Source organism: Petromyzon marinus, chromosome 45 (genome assembly GCF_048934315.1).
Source record: "Petromyzon marinus isolate PM22_M1 ecotype Great Lakes invasive population chromosome 45, UKy_Petmar_22M1.pri1.0, whole genome shotgun sequence".
Classification (NCBI taxonomy): domain Eukaryota; kingdom Metazoa; phylum Chordata; class Hyperoartia; order Petromyzontiformes; family Petromyzontidae; genus Petromyzon; species Petromyzon marinus.
This window is the reverse complement of record NC_133711.1, coordinates 3,460,857-3,473,008: the sequence shown is the minus strand read 5'-3', so window position 1 is coordinate 3,473,008 and position 12,152 is coordinate 3,460,857. Positions and strand designations below refer to the sequence as shown.

Sequence of the window (12,152 nt, the reverse complement as noted above, 5' to 3'; positions counted from 1 at the left end):
AGTACTTAAGCAATTTGAAATGTTATCGTTTGTTTTGCTTGTTGTCGACACGTTGACCCGCCCCTGCTAGACAGAATCGCTTCATAGCTCATCGGATTTCTCCAGGATATTTAGATTTTGACTTCATGATAGCACATTTACAAACCTTTGTTATTCCACTGCTGGATGAAGGCCTCCCCTCTTGCCACGTCAGTAAACTTGGATTATTTGACCACTCTCGGCCACCCTGGGTCAGTGTCGGTTGGCAGAGACCCAGGGTCAGTGTAGATCTCACTTGCCAATGATGTTATAAGCCAGGAATCAAACTCAGCTAGCCAGCTTCAAAAGCAGTGCACTAGCCATGCTGCACCACTCCCCCAATGCTATTTAAACACCGTTTGAGTTATGGTCGAAACGTCGTGAGAATTTTTTGTTTTATATATATTTTATTATTTTGTTGTTTCTCTTCAACGTGACTTTACCGAAAAAACTAAGAATATGAATAGCGGCTGTATTTGGAATTGCTAAAAACTAAACTTTTGTTATTGGACCAGGTCGAGCCCACCGAGCCATATACTGTACAGCTCTTTATCAGAAGCGACCCTGGCGTTTACAAATGATAGCTCAACAAAGTTGGCGGCTTATCACGTGGAAATTTACAGCAGCAGCAGCAGCCAAATCCTCTAAAGTCATGTTTCTAAATTTGGAAAGAACAATTGGAGGACCCGGAGAAAAATCCACGTGACTACGGGGAGAAACACAGCAAACTCCACGTACACAGCAGGCGTCAGGGACGGGATCGAACCCACGACCGCCTGTACACCAGGCGTGGTGGTTAACGTCTCGCCACCGCGACGCCCCAAATCAAACTCAAGCACACTTGCAATGAAGAAAAAAAACACACACGAGCACAACAAGAACCATTTAACCTTTTTTTATTGTTGCTACATCAGACCGAAAAAAATCACACCGAACTTCAAAGTGGTCTGATGGTACAAGGAGCAATGTGATACTGTTTCTCACGTAACGCATTCAAAACTACCCATAGTAAAGCTCAAAAACGGGAACTTTTCTGAGCCCAAGCAGAACATGGTATGGCACGCAAGCAAGGCTGTATGGCACAAGTGAGCTGTCTTTTGGGTAAAATGAGAATCGTTGAAAACACTGAAGAGCGCTCGAAAAAATAAAAGCAAAAATGTGATCGCAGAGGAAACCATTTAATTGGAATTTGAAATGTCTTTACTGCAAATCCTAGAGGGCACATTCTAACCATTGGCTGTGGTTAGGGTTAATTGGGATGAATTGGCATTAGTTTTAAGATCGTTTTTAAACGCAAACGCGTTGTTCACTTTCTGTAAGGACATTTACGTTATAGCAGGTGGCAAGGTTTTTTTAAAATTTCCACCGCATCGACAAACGCGGCGTACACGTCAAGTTCTCGCAAGACAAACACGTCAAGTTCTCGCGAGAGCTGCGTCCCGACAACACCCTGCACAACAAAGCCTCCAGAAATCGAAATTTCTCCCAACAAAATCATCGTACAATTCTCCCGTGCAGCGCTCGTCTTCAATCCACTCCACCACCACGACCACCACCACAATTTAAGATGTTTTTCTCTAAACAACAAGACGGAACACAATGTTATCATCGTCAGTTTCCGTCGCCCCCGCTACGCGCTTTACACGGGGGTCTCACCGCGCGTACGTGAGGCTCACTTCATGAACCGGGCATGGAGAAGCGCCGAATGACAAAGCAGCGAGCTGCCAAATCGATTCCGAGTGGAAATCGGCGAGCGGTGGAGCAGGCCAGCAGCGGAGAGAACCACAACATGCTCGGTCGGTGTCTAACCCACCACCACCACCCCCAACCCGCTTTACAAACGCATATCGGGTCTCGGAAACAACAAGCCAGGCTTACGGTTCAATCTCGATTTGAAGCTTTCGTGACCGCAGGGATCCATACTCTCTGGTTCTTTCGGTTAAAGTCATCGCGTAGTAGGTAGAAAATAAATGAAATCGCGACGTTTCGATCGCAACAGTCGCCAAGCAGTTCTCCTGCTGCGTCTGTCCCACCTGATGACGGACGCTTGTATTGCGCCCGAAACGTCGTGACTTATTTTGTTTTACACCCACGTGACTTTACCTGAAAGAACCAAAGAGTACATACGGCATCACCACGAGTGGTTCGCATTTCACGCTGGATTCCATTCAAGCGTGGCTTTCAAACCGTCGGGGATACGGGCTTATCTTCTTGTAAGACATTCTGCGCAGGAAATGTGGAAATTGTTTAAACGAAAACATTGTTTCTTATGCTCCTTTTTCGAATGTGTTTGTGTGTGTGTGTGCCGTGTGCGAACCCGAAGCAATGCACGAACGTGTGTGTGTGTCTGCATGTATCTGTGCATCTTCGTGTTTATGTGCGTGTGGCTGTGTTCGCGTGTGAGTCTCAAGAGTGTCTGGCAGTCTGCTCGAACATTGGCTGCGCTTGCGTCCGTCAGTGTGCGTCTGGTGTCACCACGTGTCTACGTGCGCGTGTCCATGTGCCTCTGCGTGTACGTGTACCCGTGTCAGTGTCTCTCTCCACGCGATGTGCACGAATAGTTAGCCTCCTTTTTTTGTTTTGTTTAAACCCCACTTAGATTTCTCTTAGCCGGGAACTAACCCCTAATCTGTCCATCAGTGGCCTGTGAAGTGGGATTTGACACCAGGGGTGTATAAGAAACACCCGGGGAGTCTCGAATATTTACAGAACAGCTGGTAAAAAAAAAAAATCATCTCGAACCAAAATGCGCGCGACGACCCTTTAAAAAGCCGGCGTGGAATGCTCGGAAATACTGCTACAGCGGCTTCGGTGTTCATGGCCACGTTTCCCCCCCCCCCCCCGCTGCTCAGGCTTTTTAACAAACGAAAAAAAGTTCCCTCTGCTGTGCCAGCGGAATTTTATACAGCGTTGAATGAGAGTGCCTTTTGGTGACGTATTTTGGTGGCCAGCCGACTCGGCGCCAGTGCCGTAAATACGCCGCGTTTCACGTTTTTCTAAAAAGGGATTTTTTTTTAATTTGAAATTTTTCGGAAAATAAAAATTGAACCGTTGCTTCTGAACAGATAACGCTGCCGCGTTCATCCGGGCCGTGATGTAATTCGGCGAACCGAAATGCACTTATTTGTCGTACAATTTAAATCGGATGATTTGTTGCGGTCCTATTTAGCCTCTATTCGGTGGAAAGCGTCTCTAAGATGGATGGGGGGGGGGGGGAGGTCGGCCGATGTAAAATGACTGCTGTATAACTTTCTTAACGGAAACATTAACCTGCGCCAAGGTTTAAATTAATCTCGGTGTGAAAAAAAATACTGACTGCGTAACATCTCAAAACGCAAAACATAATGCGCACGTTTCGTTCTTGGTAGAATAGTATTCCCTTCGTCTTCATATGGTTCCATGTCCATTTTGTTAAGCTACAGATTAACACCGTCACACTGGCTCAAAGATCGCCAACACGTCACGGCTCTTTCAACTCAATGTGAAACTTGGCGGTTTGGAGAGCAAATCGCAAATCTCCTGGAATGGTCCAAGCTTGCAAAGCAACGGCTGCATCGATCGTCTGCATCACCGGAGAACCAACATCGGCCAATCACACGCCAGGATAGTTGAGGTCGTAGAACTTCCCAAAACGGTATTAAGAATGCCCATGATTTACTCATGAAAGCCACACCGAGTCTCAGGGACTGATTTTCAGGAGGGTCCCTGCCGTATTTGGATTGTTTGGGCCAATTGCGTGTCCAAGTGTTGGGCTTCGTAAGCGCAGGAAATTGGGAGAACCCGGAGGAAAAAAAAGACACCACTCAGAGAGGGCGTCACACTCGGGAGCTGCACACACAGATTAAATCCACAGACTAAATTCATTGAGCGAAGCAAATCAATCTGTGGACCCACGCTCATGTGCTCGACTATCTCCTGGCACCTCTCAGCCCTCGCAATGGTACGCCCACAACAACACCTGGTGGTCACCCACCCAAAGCTTCCAAGACGGGGTGCATTATAAATAATTTGGCCAAAATCCAATCAAAATCAGCAGTACGAGAAACACCGCCAAGGCTAGGCATTATCGTTCCGCTTAGCAAAGCAAAACTCGAGAGCAACATCCCGCACATGCGATTGGCTTCCAAAAGAGAGATTGGCACGACTGCCGTAAGTAATTTTGGAATTATCCAGATCTTCACCCGCCAAACGATGATTTAAAGTGACAATAAATCAAATGAAGCCGCGCCACGCAGATCGATTCCTCTCCGGACTTATATCGCTGGTGCATTTTAACGCTTCTCCGGTGTTCGCAATATCCGATTGCGCTTTGCGTTCAGTAAATCGCCGCGAGCGATCTGGCCGGACAGAGGCTGTGGCCATGCCGACGGAGAAACAGCGTTTAAAGTGATTTTTTTCTCTTTACTCTCACATGTAAGCGTAAATCACAGACACACAGTTTCACTAAAAAGCCGACCATGCGGAAAGCAAGACAGGTGTTTGTGTTGGAAACCCACCGGCCGAGCCCCTAAGCGGACTCCGAATAGCCCCCTAGCTCTCCCCCTACACACGCCTCTGCCTTGGATGCTTTTAAAAAAAATAGACTTTACAATATCCCACAAGTTTCCTTTCCCCCACAGGATAGCACGCCGAGGCTCTACGAGCCCAAGAGATGATTACGGGCGGAAGTTAGCCTTGTGTTAAAATCTATTTTTTTTTCTGGAGTAACATGCGTGACAATAATTTTGCGGTTTACATTCTAAAAAAATAAAGTAAAAATTTGCAGGAACCGGCGGGAGTTGGTTAACCGCACCGCGTCCGTCCGTATAAACGTCGGCAAACGCCTTCCGATCCCTCCATCCACCTCCCCCCCCCCCCGCCTCACACAAAATCCTCGCTACAATTCATGGCGGATTTATCTACGAGGGGCGACGGCGTCGCGGCTCTGTGGGCGGGAACGCTGCGGCGAGACTGGAGGCGATTCCCAACGGCCGCAACTTGTCCTAAATAAATGCCCACCGCTTCGGTCACGGGATCGGATCAAGCTACCACGCGTACGAACCGTGTGTTCGCGACAGAAGCTATTCAGAACCGAGTGGGTGTGGCCATCGGTGGAAGCGGCTCCCCCTCTGACGTCATCTCTCTGGCCAGGCTCTCTCCCAAGTGCCATGGTGGCAGGGGATGAAGTTTTGGGCGAGAAGCAGAATGGAGCAGGGCTTTCCTTGAGGCCAAGTAAGTGGATATATGAACCTTATGACGGTACCCCGGCTCTCGCATGTCCGTGATGCAGCGATTTTTAGTCTGTTGATGGTCGGCAATGCGGCAATCGGCTCGTCTCGACGAGCTGTACACGATGCACCGCTACGGTGCGTACTGCGAGCGTTCAGGGTTTCGGCACAATCGTCCTCGCTGCGTTTCGACATCGCGGAGTGTGGCACTGATTTCGGAGTGAAGTTCACCCCTGGACAAAAAATAGTGTCCCAGAAATAACAGATTTAATTGCCTCGGCCATTTTGTATTATTTGGTACCCCACCGCCATAAGGATCATATAATTAGTTCTGAACAGATCAGTTAAGGTCAGAAGAGACCTGATCAGAACGAACGCTCTCATGTAAATGTATCGGATGCATCGAAGTGGCCGTTTGATAACGAGAGCACGGGGGGAGAGCGAGGGGGGGCTGTTGTGTACCCCAGTGTGGCCACGCGTTTATCACGGCCGCGAGTGGGAAAGCATCGAGGCCGACACTGTGGGAGCCCAGAGAGGTGGGTTCACGAACCATGGGCAGATGTGTCCGAAGACTCATGGTCCCCCACTAAAATCCAGCCGCAATCGAGTTCCTGAAAGTGCTGGTATTTAACTGAAGCTTAAAGTAACCATTATAACAGGATCAGAATAGAACCAATGCTAATCCATTGCTGTAAGGGTGATGACTAATTAATCCTTTCACACCAAAGAGGCATTCGGGCCAATAATTGTTTCACCACCCCCCCCCCCCAAGCTTTGGAGTAATTAACGACCACTTACCAAATGTGTTACAATTACCGCGTTTTGCTGGCTCAGCCGAACTCGCCGCCCACTCTCCCCTCTGGAGCCCACGCGGTCAACACGGCGCACCTGGGGAGGAGCTTCCACCCCACGGGCCGCACATTCACCGAAGGACACGGCCACAGGATGACCCCAATCGGAGCCACACGACCCCAACCGCAGGCCCCCCCACGCCTTTCCCGAGTGCCGACCTCTCAAGGTTAACAAAGACAAGACAAAGAGCCCCCCGTGTAGCCTTCACAGACTGTTGGGGCAAGCGCTGTTAGCGAGCAGCACCTATGTAGGCCGGCACGGTACACGAGGGGGTGGGTGGCCAGCACCGCGCCCGACCGCCTTTGTCTCCCCCAGTGGCGATGTTTACACACCGCACCAGGTACTCATGTGAGGCCGAGTCGACCTAGGGGAGGAGGGCCCAGGACGGGTTCAGATAATCGTCACCGGTGTTGGCCTTGAATGTGAATCGAAACTCGGATTACGGGACTCGTAGAGCAGTGCACTAACCACTACAAAACCTGCTCCCGGTCTTTGTCAAGGTGAACACCACCACCCCCCCACACACCCAGCCCTCACGCACACTCGCGTTGTTTTGTTACAAGTTCGACATTAAGTCGAGAAGTTCGTTTGAACCAGGGCTAACATAAACACGGCAGTTCACCGTGTACAGATCCTTCACGTTTGCGACCCCGCGTGCGCTTTTGCCAACGGCGGACTCTCTGCGAACGTTGGGCAAACGTGGAGGAGCGGCAGAGGCTTTGACTTGAGCTTTGAGAAACCCTGGGGGGGGGGGGGGGAGGGGGGGTGTTACCCCACGCCACACCGGGAGTCTGGATTAATTAGTGGAGGGAGGGGGGGGGGGCTAATTAACACGTCTTGCTCTAAGCATTGGACCGTTTGGTTTTAGTCAGCGATGCAAACACAAGCAAACACGCGCGCATACATACACACACACACACGCGCGCGCGCACACACACATGTACGTACACTAACGCGTATATACAGCATATATATTTATATACACTGTATACACACACACACAGAGGACTCGGATAGTCAAAGATTTCAAACTAATAAACCTACTAGGGGGTTTTGTTTTTTTTAAAGCTGGCTCTGATTGGCCGAAATTGGCCGCATGATTGGGGTCTGCGTCAAAGACTAACAACGGGCAGCCCGAGCAAAGCGGTGTTTCCTCCTCCATCTCGGCTCGTTACTGTAAAACAAACACTCTTCTGCGAAGCTAAAGTGCTGCCCCCCCCCTTACAAATGTCACTCTAACCCGCCGCCTGCCAAGGCCAACCCAGGCCATGTGTGCCACCGGTGTCGCTGGAACGGGAGCTCAACCCCTGTTTAATTATACGGTACCGAGGGCTCCCAAAGTGACGCACGAAAGACCTTTAAACCCTGTGTTCAGATCGGAGGTTGGCCGTCACGCCTCGGGCCCCGTTGCCCTGCCTCCGTCGGGGCCACCAGCCACAAAAAGCCAATAAGACCGCTAAGGGGCATCCACTCACCCCCTCTTTCTCCTCTCACTCATCACCATCACACCCCCCTAATAATCCCAAAGTCAATCGTCTAAACGCTTCGCCGATCGATCCACGCCCGCGCACGCAAATGCAACGGCCAAAACTTCGCACAACCCCACCCCACCCCCCCCCCCTCGTGGATGGGTCAACCGCAAGCACCGATCAATCGGACAACGGGGCCAGAGACCGGCTGGCGTTGTCGCTGCTTCGGGCTTTCCCACGTGCGAAAATGCGCAACGTCGAAATGGCAAAAAAACCATACCCCAGAACCGGTCCCCATCCACCACCATCCCCCGGTCTAATTTGACGCCCCACGGCCCCCACCCCACCCCTCCCCGTGCCAGGGTTGAAGCCCTCGGAATCGGATTCGAAGCACTCACACTGGCAAGGCCTGCGGCTGTTTCACTCTTGAAGGACCTGGCGTCCTGTAACTTAAGGGTAATGTAATCAAACAACCTTCGTTTGCAGCAAGGCAGAGTTATAAACACTTCTCCCCGCGGGCATGCAATCTGATTACTGTACCTGCATTTCTTTAAAAGACCACCTGTGTTTTTTTTGGTGGCTTGCCGGAAACAAGCCGCTGCCACCTCGCAAATCGGTTCTGCCTCGGGAGGGAAACACACGGCTGGCTGCAAATGTGGCCTGCATGAATTATGTTCTGCAGGCCTCTACAATGGCAACTCGTTTCTTGGTTTTCGAATCTCAGCGAAATTCAATTTGTAGACCTTTTGATTGAGATCATTTGTCCGAACTGTTTTCATTATCAGCCTAAAGCCCAGTGGCCCATGTGGTTTTTTGTTTGTTTGTTTGTTTTAACACTGTAAAGTTATCTTGCTAAAAAATTGGTTTTGATTGTTGTAACACTGGGAAGCCATTGCGCACATGCACGCGCCGGTCTTCGTATGGCTTTGAAATTAAATGTCCAAATATGGTCACTGCATCATAGGCCCTGTGCTGCGCTGTTTGTTTAAACTTCTGCGTCTCCTCCCCCCTCCGTTTGTGACAACAATGAGCTGTGCTTTGGAGGCACAGGGGTCGTTTGGGAACAAACTTAAAGTGGTGAAGATGGTCACGTAAAAAAAAGGAAGCTTGAGAAAAAAAAACACCAGGCTGTGCAACAAAAAGAAAAACTTGCCCAAATGACTCGTACATTCAAATATATTAACCTTAAATGAGCCTTCAAATTAAATAAATGGAACGATGCACTCGCGCACGCACAAAGTAAAAAAAAAAATTAAGTCACATTGGGAATGGTTAGTGTTTTTACGAGTCATGCAATGATGCTTTAAAAAAAAAAAGAGAATTAACAAAGAATGTTAAATTTAAGATCTTTGTGGAAATGAGTGTGGCTATTTTTTTTTCGTCTCAAAAATTTTTGGGTTCTCAAAATTGGCCATTTCGGGTGATGAAACTAAATGTATGAATTTCATTGTTGTATACGCTGGGTAAGTCGATTGTAAAAGTATGCAAAAAAGTTTGCATCGGTCTTTATCAAAATGTTATTCAAGGTAAAATGTGCTTGGATTACATACTATTGCACGGTTTAAAAGTTGGTAATTGTGCCCAAAAAAATATGGCATTAAAAAAATGCTTATACTTCGTTGATTAAACTGTATTGTATATTCCGATAATCGAATACAAATTTGAATGTCAGTGCAAGAGCCAATTTTAAATTACTTATCACTATTTTATGGGATGGGTTTCTTAAATTTTATGATGGCATTTTCTGTCCTCTCCTAAATACAAAAGGTTGTCATTGCATGCAGGATGTTATAGTTAGTGTGATTTTAAAAAGACTGGTTACTCTTTTTCCCAAAGTGGAATGCAAGCTTTAAGATTTTGATTCGTGTGGTTATTTAAATGATTAAATAGTTTAATAACCACCATCGCTGTGCATCGTTATGCACTCTTTACCACGATGACCTACCACTTACTTCCTGTGCCTTTAACTACAGCAATTAACCCCACGTCCCTACACCCACAAATTGGCCAATGGTGAGATGAAACAAAAAAAACCTAAAACAGAATGAATACAAAAGTAAAGGGGGAATTAAGAATACAAACAAAATAAACCAACAACGGCTGTAATAACAAACACCGGAATCTCATCAATTACTCATTGGTAGCAACAGTTTGTTCTGCGTTCACTGTCAGCTCGATGCCCTCCACCGCATTTTCGGACGCCCCTTGCTTCTCCGACGCTGCCGGTTTGGCATCGGCGACCGCCTTGACTTCCGGGGCGGCCGCCCCGGCCGCCGGAGGATCCGCTTTGCTGTCGCTCGCTGCCTTGCCCTTCCCGTCGGCGGACGCCTTGCCCTCGTCGACCTTGCCTGGGCTCTCCGCCTCCGCCGCTACCGCCTCCGTCGCCGACTCCTTGGCCGGCGTGGCCGGCGACGTCACCACCGTCGGGGGGTTCGGCGGCTTCGCCGAGCCGCCCTCTCCGGCGGCTCCGGAGTCGGCCTCGGCTCCTTTCGGCTCCTCCTTCTTCTTCTTCTTCTTCTCCTCTCCCTTGGGCTCCTCTTTGCCGCTCGCTGCCGCGGCCCCCTCCTCGGCCTTCGGCTTCTGCTCGTCGGGTTTGGCGTCGGCGGCCGCTTTGTCGTCGGCCTTGTCCGCGTCGGCCTTCTCGGCGCCCGGGGACTTCTTGACGCCGTCTTCGGCGGGCGAAGCGGCGCCGTCGGACGTCTTCCCGTCCTCCTTGCCCTCCTGCGCTTCCGTCTTGCTCTCCTCGCCGTTCTTCTCGCCCTCCTTATCCTTGGCCTCGCTCACATCGTAGCCCTTTTTCTTCTTGCTCAGCTTGCCGCCCATGGTGGTGCCGACGATGCCGGTCTGCGGGGGGGGGGGGGGGCAGTGGGCACAGCGGCAAGGTGATGGTGAGTTCACCGGCAGCGCCGTGATGTCAGCGCTCTCTCCATAAGGGCAGACTCAACAAACGATGCGCTTCACGTGTTGCACCGCATCTCGAAGGGTTTATCGTGCGAAACGAATGCCCAAAAGGTTTGCAACGTACGATAACAACCAATTACTGTTCAAAGAAACATGCGAACAAATAGGATTTAACTATATAATCTTGCTGGTGGCGCTTGACTCATTATAAGTTGAAGCACTGATCCAAGCTCTCACAAAACAAGGCCTAATATAAAAAAAAGGAAAAAAATCTAATAATGGACAATGACTACGATAATTCAATAGAACAAAGCACACAAAGAAACACTGACATAGCGCAAGCTTGGATTTGCACCGAGAGATACAAATTGGAACACGGCTCAGAGAACAAATGCAAATTAGAAACGGTCATAGACAATTTAAATAAGTAAAAGGGCTTGGGCAGGACACATGGTGAGAAGGGATGATGATAGCCGGTTGCCGAGACTAACGATGGCGTGGCATCCAATGGAGAGCGAGGATGTCTCGAGAGCACGGGACTCGCCGTGGTGGCGAGATGTTAACTCCCTCGCCTGGTATACGTGTGGGTTCGATCCCGACCCTGACGCCTACTGAATATTTGGAGTTTGCGCGTCTCTCTCACACCCGTTGTCGCGTGGATTTTTCTCCGTGTCCTCCGGTTTTTCCCTCCACACTTAGAATCAACGTGCATTTAGAGTATTTGGCTACGGAGATGGAGCAATAAGATGAATTTTTTTTCAGTTTTTTTCAGTTTATTTATTTTGGTATAGCCCTGTGAGCCATTCGGCTCTTGAATCGGGTGCAACCACAACAAACAAAAATACGAACAAGAAAACATCTTAAAGTCACGGTGCGACTGTGCAAACAAAAAATCCATGAAAAAAAACAGCAAAATATTCCTGAAAAAAGCACCGTACACCAGCGCTGTGTGCAAAAAATCCCAGTGGGATGCAAGTCAAACAACAACCACAAGAAAACTTAGATTAAGGCCATCAGTCTAACTCCGTACTACAACAAAACAAACATGTCCAAACCAAAAACTTTTCCAAATCACCAAAAACTAAAGCCATAATTGCAACGTAACAGTGATCACAGGGACTGTGACCGATTTTTTACAATAAACTACATAAATAACATGTAACACCAAATCCTAGAGCCATACCTGGCTGCATGAGTTTCTCCACAACAACAGAGTCATCAGTTGGAGTATCACATTTTTCAATGCACCTTTAAGATCAGCACGCTAAATCATCTGCAAGAGAGAGTTTGTGGCATGGCAGGACTTTGAGGGATGGTGTCGGTGTGGTGACCCCCTTCAGTGGATAGATCATGGTTCATGATAATTAGAATAAAAATTAAGCAACCGCAAACTCAAATATCAGTGATTTACTACTGACAATAATCACAATAATATATATTTTTAAAATAATTTGTATGGCCTGCAACAACTAAATTAACGTTCAGCCATTTCTTTTTACCACTGACAATGATGATAATCTTGTTCATGACAACCATCATTTTTATAATAATTTCATATGAAAATCTTTGCTCAGAAACAGCAAGCTCTACAAAATAAATGTCATTACATATTTACACGTAAATATTAAAAGCTACAACAATTATTTAATCAGCAAAAGGGGACTCAAAATTCGGCGTTTTGCTACTGATGATTAGTTTAATGGTG

The 12,152-nt window shown here is 48.3% G+C and overlaps 1 protein-coding gene across 2 annotated transcripts in view; it reads right to left on the bottom strand.

The window, feature by feature from the left end:
• Positions 1-898: 898 nt before the first annotated feature.
• Positions 899-12,152, bottom strand: part of BASP1 (brain abundant membrane attached signal protein 1) — a 28,075-nt gene continuing 16,821 nt past the window's right edge. For both annotated transcript variants that reach the window (XM_032971121.2, XM_032971122.2), the window contains exon 2: positions 899-10,390. In XM_032971121.2, the coding sequence (XP_032827012.2) occupies positions 9,677-10,369 (693 nt within the window). In that variant the 5' untranslated portion in view covers positions 10,370-10,390 and the 3' untranslated portion in view covers positions 899-9,676. The remainder of the gene's footprint in view (positions 10,391-12,152) is intronic.